General features: G+C 40.1%; 1 protein-coding gene across 6 annotated transcripts in view; it reads left to right on the forward strand.

The window, feature by feature from the left end:
* The window catches only part of CKAP5 (cytoskeleton associated protein 5), a 101,567-nt gene that overhangs the window by 6,236 nt on the left and 74,266 nt on the right, over positions 1 to 21,065 (forward strand). For 3 of the 6 annotated variants that reach the window (XM_065528197.2, XM_005578020.5, XM_074013758.1), the window contains exons 2-4: positions 14,033 to 14,126; positions 16,756 to 16,949; positions 19,155 to 19,361. In XM_065528197.2, coding sequence (XP_065384269.1) covers positions 14,070 to 14,126; positions 16,756 to 16,949; positions 19,155 to 19,361 — 458 coding nt within the window. In that variant the 5' untranslated portion in view covers positions 14,033 to 14,069. Of the gene's footprint in view, positions 1 to 8,722; positions 8,844 to 14,032; positions 14,127 to 16,755; positions 16,950 to 19,154; positions 19,362 to 21,065 lie in introns of those variants that run through there. The other 3 variants (XM_065528200.2, XM_065528199.2, XM_065528198.2) reach the window with 2 other exon arrangements.

Here is a 21,065-nt window from a genome sequence, read left to right on the forward strand (position 1 = left end):
GCCTCAACCTGGGCTCAATCGATCCTCCCACCTCAGCCTCCCGAGTAGCTGGGACTACAGGCACATGCCACTACATCCAGCTAATTTTTGTATTTTTTGTAGAAACAGGGTTTTGCCATGTTACCCAGGCTGTTCTCAAACTCCTAGGCTTAAGCAATCTGCCCTCCTCACCCTCCCAAAGTGCTGGGATTACAAGCATGAGCCACCATGCCCAGCTATATTTTATCTTTTTTTATCCTCATAATGTTTTACAGATGAGGAAACTGAGTCTTTAAAAGGCTGTGCAACTTGCTCAAAATCATAGAACTAAGTGATGAAACCTGAATTTGAACCCAGGTTAGTCTATCTCTAGGGCCTTTGCTCTTAACCTATGGTTGTACTACGTGAAGTAGGGATCTGTAGGAGAATGCAAGAGCAATTTCTGGGTAGAATTCCCCCAGCCCCTTTAAAAAAGTACTTCTACCAGAGATGCAATGAAATATGAATGACCAGCATGATAGTTTTTAGAGGGAAGATGGGGCAATGCAGAATAGCATTTACCATATGGGAGATGGACAACTGTGACAGTGGTGGCAGGAGGTAGCTAAAGGGATGCATAAAAATTGAGTTCTTAATCTAATTAGGAGTGATGGATTCTTGGTAGTTAATGTTGGAGAGTTTTAAGGTTTTTAAATGATTTTCCTATTCTTGCCTCTGGAGTTTAGAATACATTACTTAGGTCATTTCTATCAGGGCAGTTACTCTACCTGCTTGATGTATGTAACTCCAACACATTATGCTTATTCTTTTCTGTCTTTGCATTCTGTTCTGGAACTTCCCACTTCACTCTACCCCTACCCCCAGCCTATATTATGGGCACTCTCAGGCCTCAACTTAAATGTCATTTCCTTAAAGAGATACTTTTCTGAGCTCTTAATTAGAGGAGCCCTCTTGGTCACTTTTACTTCACTTTTCCTTATTTACTTCATGGCATATATTGTTATGTAATTGTTTATTGTTTGTCTATATATTGTTAGATTTTCTCGTAGAAATGAAAGCACAGCATAGATTTTTTTTTTTTTCCTCCGAGGTTACCTCAGTGGCTTTAACAATGCCTGCAACAAACTAGGTGGTCAAAAATATTTGTTGAACAAAATTGGCCAAAACTGACATCATCTTCTTTGTACGACAAAGTGACCAAAACAGTATCTGACTAACCAGTTGGCTGTGTTTCTGTGTCTTTATTTTTTTATTTTTATATTCTAAAAAAAAAAAAATACTGTGGCAAGGGTGGCTCAGCTATTTTTTTTTTTTTTTTTTTTGAGATGGGGTTTCACTCTGTCTCCCAGGCTGGAGTGTGGTGGCCCCATCTCTGCTTACTGCAGCCTTCGCCTCCCAGGCTCAAGGGATCCTCTCACCTCAGCCTCTAGTGACTGGGACACAGGTGAGTGCCATCACGCCCAGCTAATTTTTTTTTTTTTTTTTTTATAGAGGCAAGGTATCACTATGTTGCCCAGGATGGTCTTGAACCCTTGGACTAAAGTGATCTGCCTGCCTCGGCCTCCCAAAGTGCTAAAGTGCTGGGATTACAGGCATGAGCCACCGTGTCCGGCCCTCAATTTTTTCTTTTTGTGGAGACACAGTCTCAGTATGTTGCCTAAGCTGGTGTTGAACTCCTGGCCTCAAACAGTCCTCTCGCTCCAGCCTCCCAAAGTGCTGGGATTACTGGTGTGGGCCACTGCACCAGGTTTGTTCCTGTGTCTTTGGGTGTAAGCAGTATCTCAACAGTCTCAATTAGTCTCAAAATTAACTTTATTTTAGACTAGTTCAGAAAGGCTTCAACTAAGAAAGCTAGAAAAATTATAGATCTGAATTTAAAAAAAAATTTTTAATCTGTTTTGAGAGGTACTAGTCAAATACATTTTAAGATGTCCTTTTACTGGAATTTGTCTGATGTTTTTCTCATTAGACTGGAGTTACGGGTTTTAGGAAGGAAGACCACAGACTTAAAGTGCCATTTCATCACATCATATCAAGGGTACATGCTATCAACATGATTTATGACTGTTAGTATTGACCTTGACTGTTCATATTGACCTGAAATAATGTTTGTGAGGTTTCTACAGTGTGAATTTACTTTTTTTCCCTCCTTTTCTATACTGTATTCTTTGAAGGGAAGTCACTGTTTGTAGCCCACACTTAAGGAATGGGGAGTTCCTTGATCTTAGGGTGGAGTACCTACCTAATTTATTTGAAATTCTTTTTTTTTTTTTTGAGACGGAGTCTCACTCTGTCGCCCAGGCTGGAGTGCAGTGGCGTGATCTCTGCTCACTGCAAGCTCCGCCTCCCAGGTTCACGCCATTCTCCTGCCTCAGCCTCCCGAGTAACTGGGACTACAGGCGCCCGCCACCACACCTGGCTAATTTTTTTTTCATATTTTTAGTAGAGACACGGTTTCACTGTTAGCCAGGATGGTCTCGATCTCCTGACCTTGTGATCCGCCGACCTCGGCCTCCCAAAGTGCTGGGATTACAGGCTTGAGCCACCTCGCCCGGCCAACATGTATAACATTTAATCTTTACAACAATTATTAGTTGAGTCATGTTAGGCAAGTTACCCTCTTTGCCTTAATTGCCTTATTATTAAATAGGGATAATAATATCAACTTAAGGGTTTTAAGGATTAAATGAGTAAATACATGTGAAGTGCTTAGGGTAGTGCCTGGCACATAATATATGTTCAAGAAGTGTGTCTTAAATAGGGAGCAACGTGAAGATGGTATTGTTATGATGATTGATAAAACTGAGGATCAGCTGGTTTGTGGCACAGCAAGGTTTACAACTCAATCTGTCTACCTCCAGAGCTCAACATGACTCCAGGTTTACACTAAATTTAATCTAGAGTAGAGCTTTCTGCAGTAAGATTTCCTTCAAGCAACTGTTCTACTGCCATGGCTTTGCCAAAGTGAAAGATTCTAAAAATGAAATTACCCTCTTTAGTGGATCTTATAATAAAAAAGTAACTAGGAAAACAGTGGCAAAAATCTTGGAAAATTTCAAAATAATATTACTGAGTGATTTCTTTTCACTTTGAAAAGGGTTTACTTCGGAATTTTATTAAATATATCTTGTTTTCTCAACACATTTGAAATACACATTCTACAAAATTTTCTTTTTTTTTTTTTTTTTTTTTTTGAGACGGAGTCTTGCTCTGTCGCCCAGGCTGGAGTGCAGTGGCCAGATCTCAGCTCACTGCAAGCTCCGCCTCCTGGGTTTACGCCATTCTCCTGCCTCAGCCTCCCGAGTAGCTGGGACTACAGGCGCCCGCCACCATGCCCAGCTAGTTTTTTGTATTTTTTAGTAGAGACGGGGTTTCACCGGGTTAGCCAGGATGGTCTCGATCTCCTGACCTTGTGATCCGCCTGTCTCGGCCTCCCAAAGTGCTGGGATTACAGGCTTGAGCCACCGCGCCCGGCCTACAAAATTTTCTTTATAAGACCAGGCGTGGTGGCTCATGCCTGTAATCCCAGCACTTTGGGAAGCTGAGGCAGGCAGTTCAGTTGAGTCCAGGAGTTCAAAACCAGCCTGGGCAAGATGGTGACACCCCATCTCTACAAAAAGTAAGAAAGTTAGCTGGGCATGATGGCACATACCTGTGGTCCCAGACATGTGAGGTGCTGAGGCAGAAGGATTGCCAGAGCCCAGGAAGTCGAGGCTGCAGTGAGCTGTGTTCGTGCTACTGCATGCTAGCCTCAGTAACAAAGCAAGACCCTGTCTCAAAAAAAAAAAGATACAATTGTATATTTAAGACTTCTGGCTGGGTGGTTCATGCCTGTAATATCAACTCTTTGGGAGGCTGAGGCAGGAGGATTGCTTGAGCCTGGGACTTCGAGACCAGCCTGGGCCACATAGTGAGACCCTGTCTCTACAAAAAAATTTAAAAATTAGACAGATGTGGTGGTACATGCCCCAGTAGTCCTAGCTACTCAGGAGGCTGAGGCAGGAGGCTCACTTGAGGTTGGGAGGTTGAGACTAGAGTGAGCAGTGATTGCACCACCATACTCCAGCCTAGGCAATGGAGCAATACCCTGTCTCAAAAAACAAAAAGACTTCTGTGACTTGATGAAATGGTGCCATTTTAGAAATTTTACACTAGAGTACAAAGCACTATGCTCAATGCTGGGATAATGAATAAGACTGAGTTCCTTCTTTCTTTCTTTTTTTTTTTTTTTTTTTTTTTGAGACGGAGTCTCGCTCTGTCGCCCAGGCTGGAGTGCAGTGGCCGGATCTCAGCTCACTGCAAGCTCCGCCTCCCGGGTTCACACCATTCTCCTGCCTCAGCCTCCCGAGTAGCTGGGACTACAGGCGCCCGCCACCTCGCCCGTTTTTTGTATTTTTTAGTAGAGACGGGGTTTCACCGTGTTAGCCAGGATGGTCTCGATCTCCTGACCTCGTGATCCGCCAGCCTCGGCCTCCCAAAGTGCTGGGATTACAGGCTTGAGCCACCGCGCCCAGCGAGTTCCTTCTTTCAAAGGAGATATGCACACAAGAAAAATGTTAAGAGTGAAAGTGAAGTGTAGCCTATGGGATGAGTATAGGCAGATGATCCAGCTTCAAGGCTCTAAGTGGGAATTTTTAAGTTTTAAAGCTTTAAAAAGCATTATTTATCATCTAAGTGGGAGTTAAATAAAGAAAAAGTAAATGAAAACAATTTAATAATATAAAAAATATAAAATTATTATAAAAGATGCTGAAGCTCATTAAAAATCAGAAGGCATGGATGGGTATTAAAGTTAAAAGTAAAAGTTTTTTCAAAAAATTTCTTTGCTTAACCCTTAGACACACTCTCAGAAGTAGCCATGGTTAACAATTTTCTACAGCTCCTTCCAGAAAATGTTTATGTGCATTCAAACATGTACAATGTTGTCCTAGTTTTCTATGGCTGCTGTAACAAATGACCACAAACTTGGTGGCTTAAAACAACAGGATTTGTTCTCTCAAAGTATGGAGGCCAGAAATCCAAAATGAGTCTTATGGACCTACATCAAGGTGTCAGTCAGCGGGACCACACTCCCTCCAGAGGCCCTAGGAAAGAATCGGTTCCTTACCTCTTCCAGCTTCTGGTGGCTGCTGGCACTCCTAGGCCTGTGGCCATCTTACTCTACTCTGTTCTAATCTTTCTCTGATCCCTCTTCATATCACTTTCTCCATTGTGTCAAATCTCCTTCTGTCTTGCCCATAATGATATATGTGATTGCCTTTAGGACCTACCCAGATAATCCAGGGTAATCCCCCATCTCAAGATCCTTAATTTAATCACATCTGCAAAGACCCTTTTTCCAAATAAAGTAACATTTACAAGTTCCAGGGATTACAACTTGATCTCTTTGGGGGTCATTATTAGCTTACACAAATGCATATGTAAATGTGTATGTGAGACATATATATACACACACACACATATATACACACACACGCAAAAAAGGAATTAGACTTCATATACTGTCTTGCAAATTTCTTCTTAAAACTTAATGGATTTCTTCCACATTGGCACATTTGACCCTTGAGCAATGCCAAGGTTAGGGATCCCCCTGTGCAGTGGGAACTTCACATATAACTTTAGATTCCCCCAAAACTTTACTAATAGCCTACTGTTGACCAAAAGCCTTATTGATAACATAAACAGTTGTTTAACACATATTTTGTATGTTATATGTATTACATATTGTATTCTTACAGTAAAGTAAGCTAGAGAAAAGAAGATGTTAAGAAAATCAGAAGGGGCCGGGCGCGGTGGCTCAAGCCTGTAATCCCAGCACTTTGGGAGGCCGAGATGGGCGGATCACTAGGTCAGGAGATCGAGACCATCCTGGCTAACACGGTGAAACCCCGTCTCTACTAAAAAATACAAAAAACTAGCCGGGCGAGGTGGCGGGCGCCTGTAGTCCCAGCTACTCAGGAGGCTGAGACAGGAGAATGGCCCGAACCCAGGAGGCGGAGCTTGCAGTGAGCTGAGATCCGGCCACTGCACTCCAGCCTGGGCGACAGAGCGAGACTCCGTCTCAAAAAAAAAAAAAAAAAAAAGAAAAGAAAATCAGAAGGAAGAAAAAATATTTTTTCTCGCTTCATTGTTCAGGGTGGAGTGCTGTGGTCCTCTCTTGACTCACTCTTCCTCGGCTCAGGCAGTCCTTCCACCTTAGCCTCCCGAGTAGCTGGGACTAATAGGCGTGCGCCACCATGCCCAGATAATTTTTTATTTTTATTTTTAGAGACAGGGTTTCACTTATTGCCCAGTAAATAGAAAATATATTTACTATTCATTAAATGGAAGTGGATCATCATAAAGGTCTTCATCCTTGTCATCATCCTCATGTTGAATAGGCAGAGGAAGAGGAGGGGTTGGTCCTGCTGAATTAGGGGTGACGGGCAGAAAAAAATTCACATGCAAGTCAACCTGTGCGGTTCAAATCCATGTTATTAAAGGGTCAGCTGTATTTATATAGTTACTTCTGTCTTCCATATCATCTTTTGTTTTCTTTAAATATTTGCAAAGCAATTTTTGTATAGATGAATGTCTCATTTTTTGTGTATGGTATAAAAACAATAGTGTAAAATTTACCGTCTTAACCATTTTTAAGTGTACAGTTCAATAGTGTTAAGTATATTCAGATTGTTATGAAACAGATCTCCAGAACTTTCTCATCTTGCTAATGTGAAACTCTGTATCTAAATATTTCTCCTATCCCCCTCCTGAGGCACACCCCTACCCTATCTTTGGTTACTACCATTCTACTTTCTGGTTCTATGAATTTATGAATTTGCATACCTCATAAAAGTGGGATCATACAGTATTTGGCTTTTTTTGTGACTGTTAGTAGATTTTTTTTCTCTAATTTTTAAAATGTTTAATTCACTCATAAACACAGCACAGGGTATTATCCATTTGTGTGTGCATGTACACATATACTCATTGTACTATGTTTATTGCGGTTACTGAAGTCCTGTGTCACTAGAATGCTACCTAACAGAAAATGTTGGTCATACCTCTTGTGGTAAATATTTGTTGGGTACTTATTTTGTATCACACATTGGGAGAAAAAGATAATTAAGATACATTCCAGCCCTTGCCCTTGAGGCACTCACAATCTGATGAGAAAGGCTGATCTGCAAACCATTACTCTCAGAATAGCGTTAAGCTTGATGGGAATATAATGAAGGAAGATCTTAATTACCTAATTCAGAGGTATTCTTTACAGTTAAATGCATTTTAGAATGAGATTGTCTTGGCAGTTCAAAAATCAAGACTATTTTAATCTGAATTAGTTTTTTACTTGGCAACTTTATTTATTTATCTACCCCGCCCCCACCCAAGTAAGGAAACGGTACTTGGCAACTTTAACTTAGGGTTCTCTAAAACCTTCAGAATAAGAGTAACCTGAGTCTGTTCTCTGGTGGAGCAATATTCATTACCGTTCTTTGGATTCTTAAATTTCTGCTTTACTCCTGTTGGGGATAGGAGAAATTGGGTTTCTTACAAATGGTCTTTAAGCTTACTACATTGATTCCTGTACTGATATGATGATGGCCTAAGGCTTTAAGGAGGTGTGTTGATTCATCTAAATTAGGTAGAGTAATACGGACTTAAAAAGCACATATCTTTTCTGTTGGTATGATGGGAGACACAAAATGCGGTCAAACCTTGTAAACTAGGATTCAGGACAAACTCTTCCTCCAAAAAGAAAATTAAAACTAGTTGCTAACCTTTGGAGATCTCAGAGACTAGGACTTAACTCCTTGAAATATTAATGCTGTTTCTACTACAATTTTCTTAAGAACTCCTCATATTAAATTAGGTGACTGCACCTTACAATTGTATTGGCATGCAAGATTACTTACATAGACTTGTACATTTATTTACATTGACTTTTAGGGCAATTTTTGAAAGATCATATTTTACACACGAAAAGGGGAAGGTTATTTTTCTTTTTTTTCTTTTATAGAGGTAAGGTTTCACTCGGTTGTTCAGGGTGGAGTGTTGTGGTGCAGTCTGGCTCACTGCAGCCTAGTCCTGGGCTCGGGATCCTCCCACCTCAGCCTCCGCAGTAGCTGGGACTACAGGCTTGTACCACCATGCCCAGCTAATTTTTTATTTGTAGAGAGGGGTCTCCCTTTGTTGCCCAGGCTGGTATTTTTCTATTTTACCTTCTGTTACCTTCCTGCTCATCTTGTATCATTGACCAGGATTCTTCCTCCAGTTTTGTAAAGAAGGAATTCTGTGAAAAGGTGAGGTGGAGCATTCTAGGTTCTTTTCCGGGACTTTGAGTTGCCATTTGAAGAACTGCTCAAGTCCAAAGGAGTTTAATGAAGTAAGCAGCTTACATATAATGAGGGGCTATGTATTTACCTTGATGCTTTGGCTGTTACCTGCAGTAATTTTTTTCACCCTTGGAGGAGGGATTAGGATTGTAATAGTGGGAACTGGTCATCTCCTTTGTTTCTGGAATATTATGTGTAATACCACCAAAAAAAGAGGTCCACCGAACCGCAGTAGTCTTCCTAGTTGGTCCATCATTTGCCTCTTGCCTTGGAAAGCCTATGACCTGGAAGCAGCGCCTGAGGCCTGCAAACCTCTGGGCGAAGATACACTGCGGCCCCTTTAAGCTTTCAGTGTGTGCGAAGAGAGGAACTGAGGGTGGGGCGGGCACTCTGGCAGTGGCGCTCCGGGCCCCGCCCTCGGAGGAGGCGTTTCCCAGCGGTCTGCAGCACCAATGCTGCTGCCGCCGCCGCCGCCGCCACAGCCTGCCGGGTATTCCTGCTGATCCTGCTCGGACCTTAGGTCCCCTGACCTCTCCCTGCCCGGGGAGCGTAAGTGTCAAACCACGGGCAAGGGGCAAGCATCCCGAGACCGTGCTGCAAGTCCTGGTGGACAGTACTGGGGACTTTCCTGGCCTATCAGAGGCTAAGACGGCGAAAGAGCATAAACAATGCCGGCTGCAGTGAGCTAAAGCCAGGGCATCTGCTCTACTTCTGGGTGGTGACAGCAGCCGTAGGGTGCTTGTTTGGGTATGCAGTGGGTGAGCAGTGCCCACGACCTGGCTTTGCCCCCGCCTGGTTCTTACTTGGGGTGAGGAGAGGTTTGCTTTTACCAGAGTATAACCCATTTGAGCTGAATGGGTGGAGCTGAATCTCTTGCTCTGGGCCTTGGATCCTTACCCCGGTATTTGAAGACCTTGGTAGCTTTGGGATGAGTAAGCATTAGGTTTTCATCTACCTTGGTACAGTCGAGCAGCAACTCCACGTTGTCCTAATTCACAGCAGGTTTAGCTTTCTGTCTCTCCAGAGGCCTGTATTGGTGGTATCCCATACCCCTTTTGGATATGTTGACAGTGATCATCTCTTAGGAAGAGTCCAGTTAACCTTTTTTCCTCCTGATACGAAGAGCACCGTGTGAAAGAGACAGCTCTTTACCCCTCTCTGTCTCTAAAGGAATTTGTGGGACACCACCGTCCCAAGATTAGGAAAGCAAACACACCAAAGTTTGAGATAATCTGCTAGAAAACAGTTCAGATTTCTGGCTGCCTGGTAATGCAGAATACTCCAGCAAGAGGATAACACTTGTCCTTGTTAATGGGAAATACCTGGAGACAGTGAGGTTTTTTTAATTTGAGGGAAAGTCTTGTCATTTTTGCCACCTGCTACTCAGAGATGGGATTTTGTCAGATTTTGGTTAAGTAATAAAAATCTTAAGTTTTCTATGACAGTTACATAGTTGTTGTTTCTTTAATCCAGTTGTCCTTCCTAGACATGGTTTGAGTAGATTTCTGGGCATGTGTATGCACTGCTTTTTTTTTTTTAAACAATTTTTTTTTTTATGAGCCTATCATCACACTTAGTGGTCATTCAAATAGGTTGCTTTTTGATGCAGCAGAAGTTTTTCTCAAACTTCTGTTCACATAATTCTGTGCTTCTGCAATAGCATCTCCTTAGCCAGAAGTGAGAGTCCAGGAATGGTAATCAAATTCAGATCTCTTGTATTGTGATAGTGAAGAGCTTTTGTAGGTCAAGAGCTTGCGAATTTGCCATAAAATAGTCGTACTGCCAGTGGTTTTTTTCTAAGTAGAAGAGAAAATAATCTGTACAGTAGCTCTGTAATTACTCTTATAGATTGTCAAAATACAGGAATTTAAACTAAAAAGACACCACATTTGGGCCCATGGGTTGTAGGGAAGAGAGATAGACTGAGAAGTAGGAGACATAGGTTCTAGGCCCAGCTCTAATATTACTCATGACTTAATCTCTCTGTCCCTTACTTTTAACTGGTTGGTTAATGAGAAAATGCACAGATTTTGGGGTCTCTTTTATGATGGGATATAGTGCATATTTAATAGGAAATTTGTTATTTATTTGAACACTAAACTGAAAAATCAGACAATTTGGAATTTATTCTAAGTTCTGCCTTCATGTATAACCTTGAAAACGTTTCTTAACCTCTAGTCTACAAATAAACAATTACACCTAAACCTTTTCAGCGATAACATGGACTATATGGTATTTGAGCTCTTAGGTAGACATTTTTAGATCAGCGGTATATGATTATAATATTTCTGTAAAACATACTTATTTTAGCTGGCCTCCTTGTCTTTGCCTCTGTTTTAGACTGGGATAAAAATCTGAGAGCTCTGAATAATTGAAATTTCTGAATATGTATCTTTAGTAGGGACTAGATCAGATAAACCACAGCAAGCATTATATATAGTTCAAATTAATCTTATTAATGCTTCTCTTTGTTGGCAATTTTATTTGCTCTTTAGGCATCAAACTCTATTGTGTACCAAAAACTTGGCTTCTTATATCTGTTTATAAAATCCAGATCAGTCTGCTCATCCCTATATGATACTCTAATTTTTTGAGGAACTTCCAAATGGTTTTACACAGCAGCTAGACCATTTGGCATTCAACTTTAAAAATGCACAGATATAATAATTTTTATTGTATTTTACAGACATCCAGTATTCAGTTGGTGGGGGTGGTGGGGGAAGACTGGTCCTGAGTTTGAAAAGCACATTTTGATGAGCATGTGAACTGTTTCCAGCTTTTGACTATTACGAACAACATTGCTCTGACTATCGCTATATAGGTTTTCTGGTGTAATTTGCATCAGCTTCTAGGCTATACACCTAGGAATAGAGTTGCTGGGTTGTAGGGCATGTGTATCTGATAACGCCATACAGTTTTCCAGACTGTTAAACTATTCTGTCTCCCATCATTGCTGTATTTGAGTTCCTGCAGATTCTCTCGACTCCTTTAAATTACGCTGCTGCTGTTTCATGGCAATCCTAGGGGTTTTGAAGAAGAGTCTTAGTGAAGTTCCACATATCCTAATAAACTTTTACAATTCCATCTTTCTCTGGGATATTTTCTTCTTTGCGATGGGAGGGAAGAAGATGTAAAGGAAGAAGCATAGACTGCATCTTAGTTTAATTTCATTACTTACCAGTTTTGTTGTTTTCGCAGGTTACTTGCTCTTTATGAATCTAGTGTAAAATGAGAATATATTTCTTTCATGTAGTTGATGTTAGTACAAAGTGAATTAGCATGTTTTAAAAGTACTTTGCACAGTGCCTGATTCGGAATAGATAATATCAGAGTATATATTCAGTAAACAAATATTTATTGAAAACATATTTTGTGTCAGGCCAGAACTAGGGATGGAGAATTAAGGAGGACCTCTTCTATGTTATTTTTAATATTGAAAAATTGGCCAGCTTGGCAACATAGTGAGACCCCATCTCTACAAAAAACTGAAAAATTAGTTGGGCATGGTGACACGCGCCTGTAGTCCTAGCTACTCGGGAGACTAAAGCGAAAGAATCACTTGAACCTGGAGGCGGAGGTTGGGAGGATCACTTGAGCCCAGGACGTTAAGGTTGCAGTGAGCTGTGATCACACCACTGCACTCTAGCCTGGGTGACAGAGTGAGACCCTGTCTCAAAAATGAAAAAGAAAAATTGGAAACAAATGTCCAATGGTAGGGATGATAATTATGGTACATTCATAAAATGGAATACTATGTAGACTTTAAACATCATAGTCTCAAATCTGGGAAAATGTTTGTGATTATATAAGAAAAATGTTATAAGAGGATTATGCCTATCTTTTTCATATAATTTATATACTACATGTGTATTAAAAAAAAACTGGAAGGAGTCAAGTGGATACATAATTTAGTGTTCATCATGGTTATTAGGTGGTGGTGAAATTGTGTTTTAATACTTATGTTTTTTCTGTAGTTACTAAATTTTCTGCAGTTAACACACATTACTTTTATAATAAGAAAAAGGTGTTGTCTAGATAGATAGCATAGGGGTGGTTGTGGTGGCTCACAATCAGTGGGATCACTTGAGCCCAAGAGTTCGAGACCAGTCTGGGCAATATAATGAGACCTTGTCTCTACAACAAATTTCAAAATTAGCTGAGCATAGTGGTGCATACCTGCAGTCCCAGCAACTCCGAGCTACTCGGGAGGCAGAGGTGTAAGGATCACTTGAGCCCAGGAGGTGGAGGTTGCAGTGAGCTAAGATCGTGTTCCCTCCACTCCAGCCTGGATGACAGAGTGAGATGCTGTCTCAAAAAAAAGAAGATAGGTAGCATAAAGTTATTAAAAGGATGTTGACTGTAAGCCTCACTAAAAAAAAAAAAAATGGTTTACATAAAGAATACGTATAAAGGTTCATTCAGGGATTTAATTTTGTAGTCGTTTATGTAAACATTGACTAGTCATGTTTGCCAGAATGAAGGAGCTTGGCAGCATCAACACTTTTACATATTGATTATTTTCTTTGTTTTCTTTTATTTACTTGTTTATTTATTTTGTTGAGATGGAGTCTGTCACCTAGGCTGAAGTGCAGTGGTGCGATCTCAGCTCACTGCAAGCTCCATCTCCCAGGTTCAAGCCATTCTCCTGCCTCAGCCTCCCAAGTAGCTGGGACTACAGGCACCCACCACCACACCTGACTAATTTTTTGTTTTTTTAGTAGAGATGGGGTTTCACTGTGTTAGCCAGGATGGTCTCGATCCTGACCTTGTGATCTGCCCGCCTTGGCCTCTCAAAGTGGTTGGGATTACAGGCGTGAGCCACTGCACCTGGCCCCCATATTGATTATTTTCTATAAGTAATTCTAGGTGAAAGTATGACTTTTTCCAAAACTTTTTTCTTGGCCTTTTAAAAGGCCAGATAGCTCAGCAATTCAGTTTTATTCTAGCTTTGTTTTATATCTAACAAGTTCTCATTTGTGAAAATATATAAGCATCATTTTTTAAAAAACAAATTTTTGGTTTTTTTGAGACAGGGTCTTGCTCTGTTGCCCATGCTGGAGTGTAGTAGCATGATCACAGCTCACTGCAACTTCTGTCTCTTGGGCTCAAGCAGTCCTCCCACCTCAGCTTCCTGAGTAGCTGGGACTACAGTCACACACCACTACACCTGGCTGATTTTTGTATTTTTAGCATAGACAGGATTTCATCATGTTGCCCAGACTTGAATATATTTATATTTATATTTATATTTTTTGAGTGACTTTATTTATTTTTTTTGAGATGGAGTCTCACTCTTTGCCCAGGCTAGAATGCAGTGGGATGATTTTGGCTCACTGCAACCTCTGCCTACCAGGTTCAAGTGATTCTTCTGTGTCAGCCTCCCAAGTACCTGGGACTGCAGGTGTGCACCACCACACCCAGCTAATTTTTGTATTTTCAGTAGAGATGGGGTTTCACCATGTTGACCAGACTGGTCTTGAACTCCTGACCTCAGGTGATATGCCCGCCTCGGCCTCCCAAAGTGCTGGGATTGCAGGCGTGAGCCACCACCGTGCCCTGTCTTTTGAGTGACTTTAAAAAAAAAAAAGTTAGTATTAATTGAATTAAGTGGGGATCTGACCAAAGAATGGGATTTTTACTCTTGTTATTGCATGAATGATATAATAATCTCAGAAAAGTTATTTTTGTCTTAAGAGATTGCCTGATTGCTAAGTAGGTTTCTACCTTTATCTGACCAGGAAATACTCTTAATTCTAAGGAAAACCTGGAAGCACAATGGGAGATGACAGTGAGTGGTTGAAACTGCCAGTTGATCAGAAATGTGAACACAAGGTAAGACTCTTCTGGAATTCGATTTCAGTGTCATTGGCTTGTTTTGTCAGCAGTTATACTATCATCTTACTTAGAAGCATGTGAAAACATTGGCAGTTTCAAAAATACTGAAGCCTTGTTAGGTATGTTATTTTTTCTCATTGAAAATAGGTTTCTCTAGCTCAACTAAAAATTTTTTTGAGTCTCTGGAAAGAATTCCAAGAAAAGATACTAGTGAAGTGAAAAGTAAGTGGTATCTATAAAAAGTTAGTAACTGGCTAGTTTTTTCATCTCCTTCTATATACAGTACAATATACTTCTGATACTTAAGTAGTTACTAACATTTTATTATATAGAGACTCTTCTTTGGAGATGTGTTCTGAATTTGGCCTTAGAAATCCAACATTTTTTGGTTCTCTGATGTATATAATCTGCATTCCAGTATTTACCCTCAGAATCTACCAATCTTTATTTTCTAGTTTAAGCTAATAAGAGACAATTTATCACATCATGTCATTATTTGGTGGGCATCCTTTCAGATTATCTTATTTTTTCCCCAACTATACCTCTAGTTTCTTTTATTTTTAATCATTTTAAAAACTACAAACATCTACCATCTGGTGGATTTTAGAATTTCATTTCTTCTTGTAAATGTAGTCTACTCAAAGTCCTCAGGTTAACCACTTTATGTTCTTGACAGTTCTTTTAAAGTTTGTTTTGAATTTGAGTATTCAAGATTTATGGTTGTTGATTACTAAAAATACTGAATAAAATATACTAACTTACACAGTTGTATACATACAGTTCTACATATGTAGAGTAGAAATTTGGAGCCATGGTCCCTATATCCTCCACTGAACCATTCCTTCATCCTATATAATAAATTAGCCAAGGCTGAATACTGTATCAAAAATCAACATGTAGCTCTTCAAATAAGACCAGATTAACAGTGAGCTAGTTGGTTTTTATTCTGATTCGCATAGAAATTGTTGGTATGTAGTACATTAAATTGCAACAAAAATTTTGGGGCGAATTTTGGAACTTATTTAGAATCGTAACTATTTATAATGCTTTTTTTTTGGTAGATAATGTATTTTCTCGCTGAAAGGGGCAGACAAAATAGATAAATCTTAAAGGTTTTCCAATTTTTGAGTGGTTAATATGTGCTAAGAGTTTTTCAATCTCGTGTGATTTGGTGCTTTTTTTTTCATTTTTTGAGCATTTATTATGTGTTTTTGAAACTTAAAGAATAGAGATATTAAATCTGGTTTAGGGAACACTCATTCTACTTTATAGAATGAGATGTTGCCCAATTAAAAAAAAAAATCTGGTTTAAATTGATTAGTAAATGTACAACTATGATATTAATTTATGTTATACTTCACTCTAATGTTGCAGAATAGGTAATGCCTTCTTCCTAATGAACTCTTCTTATAGTGGGTTAGGCAGCATTCCTTCCTTAGAAGGAACAGTTTTTTCTGTGAGCATAGCACCTGCCCCAAATTACATTTTCATTTAGACAAATAACATGTAAATTATTTCTGTTTTTCAATCATATGTTGATCCTTCTGTCTCTTTGATCTAATAGTGTAGAGGACAAACATCTAATTCTTCACTAATGCCTAACACAGTGAATGCAAATTTGATCATCCCACGAACTAACTTCTCATTTAACTGCCCCCAAATCATTTCATTGCTTTCCCATTGATCTTAGAATAATGAGTGGAATCTTTCCTTTGGCCTTCATAGTCCTGCATGGTCTGGCCTTTTCCAGTCCTCTCCTGCTTATTTTGTACCATGCTCCCCTTCTCTTTCTTTATAGGAGTGGGAAATACCATATTCCCTGCTGCCATAGGGCCCTGGAGTATACTGTTCCTTCTGGAATGTTCTTTCTCCCCCTTTGCCACTCTTTCCTGATTCGTTCCTATTTGTCTTTCAGGGCTCAGCTTAATTACCGTTTCTCAGGAAAATTTTTCTTAACACTGAGACAAAGCCTTTTATAGTGTATACTTTTATAGCACCAAGTTGCTTCTCCTTTGTAGTACTTAATGTTTTGTTAATTTTAAACTTATTTGTATGATAGCTTAATGTCCCCTCCTGCTGGAGTGTAAGCTCCACAAGGGCCAGAGCTGAATTGATTTTTGTTTATTAAACATCTGTTTAATAAATTAATGGAAAAAGAATACCTCAGTAAAAATGTCTGAAATCTACTGGCTGAAATTAATATACAGTGTAATATAAAGCTGCCTAATGATTATACAAAAATAGAACCAAAAAACAGCATATACTTTGGAGATGGGGACAGTTTCATCAGGGTGATTTCTCATGTTTGAGTTGTTACATCTTTAATACAATATTATAAAGAAGTAATAACTAATACTTAGATACAATGTGAGATTCATTTATAATGGCCTATTATGAATGGCAGAGTATCATAAACACTAAACACTTGTAAAAAGTTTATTAGCTAATCTTTTTTGAAAACTGCCAATTTCTTAAACTCTTTTTTTGTTTCCAGTCATGGGGTCCTTTGTTCAAATTACCTGACATGGGGTATTCATTTTTACTGTCACACCCTCCCCCTCAAATTAACAGTAGATGATAATATCATTAAATTGTGTTTCGTTTCAAAATACTACTTTTCTTTTAGCTGTGGAAAGCAAGGTTAAGTGGGTATGAAGAGGCCCTGAAGATCTTCCAGAAAATAAAGGATGAAAAGAGCCCAGAATGGTCCAAATTTTTAGGATTGATCAAAAAATTTGTCACAGATTCCAATGCAGTGGTTCAATTGAAAGGATTAGAAGCTGCACTTGTTTATGTTGAAAATGCCCATGTAGCAGGAAAGTAAGTACTTTCTTTCCAACTTTACTGATAAAAACCCCTGTTTGGTGTTACATAAGTTATGTGTGTTTATAGATGATTGTCCTTAGTTGTTAGCAGTTTTAGAATAGATGAATTTTCTTACTTTCATAGTTTCTTTTTTTTTTTTTTTTGAGACCGAGTCTCATTCTGTCGCCCAGGCTGGAGTGCGGTGGCCAGATCTCAGCTCACTGCAAGCTCTGCCTCCCGGGTTTACGCCATTCTCCTGCCTCAGCCTCCCGAGTAGCTGGGACTACAGGCGCCCGCCACCGCGCCCGGCTAGTTTTTGGTATTTTTTAGTAGAGACGGGGTTTCACCGTGTTAGCCAGGATGGTCTCGATCTCCTGACCTCGTGATCCGCCCGTCTCGGCCTCCCAAAGTGCTGGGATTACAGGCTTGAGCCACCGCGCCCGGCCTCATAGTTTCTTAATACTTGTTTTTCATTCAGTCTTTATTCCCCGAAATCTAAATGGTACATGAGATCTGTAGAGGAATAAATTAGAAATAATATTTTGAGAGTTTACTTTAAGGTTTGATGACCAAGTGGTTTTCCTTTTAAGCTTTTTGTATGGGAATTATTCTAAACTAAAAGCAAGAGTCTTTACTAACTTCAAAAATAAACTGAGAGATTGTCAGTAAAGGAATTATCAGAATTTCACTGAAGAGATTTGGGCATTATAAAAAACTAAATTTTTTACAAGGGTTCTTAGGTGATGTTAGAATCACGTCTTTCTCCCTGTGTTCATTAGGCATTTTTATTTCTTGGGGGAGGTAATGCTTACTAAACAACCTCAGTGACTCCTGGCCTGTTTAACTTGATCTGTGAATGACAGATTTCTAGTCATCCTACTATCCTATACCTCATAGACCTGATTTTCCTAACGCTGGTCTCTGGGTTATTGAAAGGAACCCTCCATACGAAAAAAAAGTTGAAACACTTAATTGCACAAGAAATATATACTTGACTTACTTCAAAGATTATACCAGTAAAGATCATTATTAATTCGACAATTTGGTTAACTGGCATCACTGGGTTTCCTTTACCATTAGTAAAACTATCACTTTTTAATTTCTCTTCTGATACCAGAAGCTATTTTTTGATAAATACTGCATGTAATCTCAACCCACTCAGTTTTTCTAATTCCCAGTAGTATAGGTTTCATTTCATTTAGAAGAGATTCAAAGCAGTAAAGTTATTGTAAAGTCTTATTAAGGAGTCAAGAGTAGTCTTTTGTTATTAAAGGTACATATCCATTCCCTCTGCGAAGAAATCCTCTTTTCCTAAAAAGTGTTAAAAACGACTTAAAAATTTTTTTTGCCCAGATGCAGTGGCATGCGCCTATAGTCCTAGCTACTCAGAAGGCTGAGACAGGAAGATCGCTTGAGCCCAAGAGTTTAAGGTTACAATGAGCTATAATCCCACCACTGCACTCCAACTGGGTAACGGCACAAGACCCTCTCTTTTGTTTTTTTGTTTTTTTTGAGACAGAGTTTTGCACTTGTTGCCCAGACTGGAGTGCAATAATGCGATCTTGGCTCACCACAACCTCCACCTCCCGGGTTCAAGCGATTCTCCTGCCTCAGCCTCCTGAGTAGCTGGGATTACAGGCATGCGCCACCACACCTGGGTAATTTTGTATTTTTAGTAGAGATGAGGTTTCACCATTTTGGTCAGGCTGATCTTGAACTCCTGACCTCAGGTGATCCGCCTGTCTCAGCCTCCCAAAGTGCTGGGATTACAGGCATGAGCCGCTACACCCGACTGAACCTGTCTCTTTAAAAAATAAATAAATAAATAAATAAATAAAAATAAAAGCAAGCATTCTGTAACCCTACTTTTGTAAAATATATTTGTATGTCCATACACACACACACTTAGAGAAAGGTCTGGAAGGAGGGATATCAAAAAGTTGAAAGAAGTTTTCTCTGGGTGGTGGGATATCAAGGGATCTTTACTTTTTTGTTTGAATGTTCTACATTTATAAACTGTTACTATGTCTGCTATGACGTGTCTTAAAATTTTGTGGTTAACATAAGTTTTTAAAATATTCTTGAACATAAATTTAAAAATTAAAGACTCATTTACTGTATTTCTAGCATTTGTAAAAGTATTTGTACACCCCCTTTCCATGACCATTTTCCAATTCTTACTACTAAAGTGGGGTCTTTGTTCTTTATAATATGTTACAGAACCACAGGAGAAGTTGTGTCAGGTGTTGTAAGTAAAGTATTCAACCAACCTAAAGCCAAAGCCAAGGAGCTGGGCATAGAGATCTGTCTTATGTACATAGAGATTGAGAAAGGAGAGGCTGTGCAAGAAGAGCTCTTGAAAGGCTTGGACAATAAGAATCCCAAGATCATAGTGGCCTGTGTAGAGACATTGAGGAAAGCCTTAAGGTAAGACTTTGTTTTAGTTCTGTTAACTAGAGCAGTAGTCCCCAACCTTTTTGGCACCAGGGACCCGTTTCATGGAAGACAGTTTTTCCACGGAAGAATTGTGTGTTGCAGATGGGGGATGGTTTTGAGATGAAACTGTTCCACCTCAAAAGGAGTGTGCACATCCCGCACATGTGCATTTCGCAGTAGGGTTCACACTCGTATGAGAACCTTAATGCTCTGCTGATCTGGCAGGAGGCAGAGCTCAGGTGGTAATGCTTACTTGGCAGCTGTTCACCTCCTGCTCTGTGCCTGGTTCCTAACAGGCCACTGTACTGCTCCACAGCCCAGGGGTTAGGGACCCCTGAACTAGAGTATCTCAATTGAGTTTGGATTCCTGGTTTAAACAGAAATGGAAACTGCAGAATTTGACTTAGCATGCCAAAACAAGCAAGAAAAGTGACCTGAGCAAGGAAAGTCATTCCCCAAGTGTGACTAATTTTAGCCTTCAAGTGTGTTTTATAGTTATTTTATCTGAATCCCTTTCTAATGAAGATGAATAGAGATTTCTGACCTGTTATCAGATTAAGAATTGGGCTTTTCAACTGGGGGCAGTGGCTCGTGCCTGTAATCCCAGCACTTTGGAAGGCCGAGTTAGGAGGATCACTTGGGGCCAAGAGCTTAAGACCAGCCTGGGCAAGATGGCGAGACCCTGCCACTATAAAAAAGAAGCTGAGGGCCGGGCACGGTGGCTCACACCTGTAATCCCAGCACTTTGGGAGGCTGAGGTGGGTGGATCACAAGGTCAGGAGATTGAGACCATCCTGGCTAACACGGTGAAATCCCGTCTCCACTAAAAATACAAAAAATTAGCTGGGTGTGGTGGTGGGCGCCTATAGTCCCAGCTACTTGGGAGGCTGAGGCAGGAGAATGGCAAGAACCCGGGAGGCGGAGCTTGCAGTGAGCCGAGATTGCGCCACTGCACTCCAGCCTGGGTGACAGAACGAGACTCCGTCTCTTAAAAAAAAAAAAAAGAAGCTGAGGTAGGGAGGATTCCTTCAGTCTAGAATTTCTAGGCTGCACTGAGCTGTGATTGTGCCACTGCAATTCAGCCTGGGTGAGAGAGCAAGACCTTGTCTCTTTAAAAAATAAATATGGCCAGGCTCAGTGGCTCACTCCTATAATCCCAGCACTTTGGGAGACTGAGGCAGGCAGATCACAAGGTCGGGAGTTTGAGACCAGCCTGGCCAACATGGTGAAACCTGTCTCTACTAAAAATACAAAAAAATTAGCTGGGCATGGTGGCGCGTGCCTGTAAATCCAGCTACTCGGAAGGCTGCGGCAGGAGAATCGCTTGAACCTGGGAGACAGAGGTTGCAGTGACCCGAGATCACGCCACTGCACTACAGCCTGGGCGACAGAGCAAGACTCAAAAATATATAAATAAATACATTTTAAAAATTGGCCTTTTGGTGGAAAAGCACTGCAAAAAAAAAAGTACTGGCCTTTTGTTGGAAAACTACTCCTCAGGGTATTTAAGCAGCTCTTTTTCTCTTGTTATCTTAAGTATAGACTTTTGAAGTCTATACTTTGAGATGTTGGCTAAAGATATAGTTTATGGACTAAAGCAAAGCTTTATTTAGGTGCCTTTTTAGTAAAGTAGAAGCAAATGCTATATGCCTTTAAAGAGAAGCACAGTGAAAGCAAATAGAAAAGTAACGTTTA

Source organism: Macaca fascicularis, chromosome 14 (assembly GCF_037993035.2).
Source record: "Macaca fascicularis isolate 582-1 chromosome 14, T2T-MFA8v1.1".
Classification (NCBI taxonomy): domain Eukaryota; kingdom Metazoa; phylum Chordata; class Mammalia; order Primates; family Cercopithecidae; genus Macaca; species Macaca fascicularis.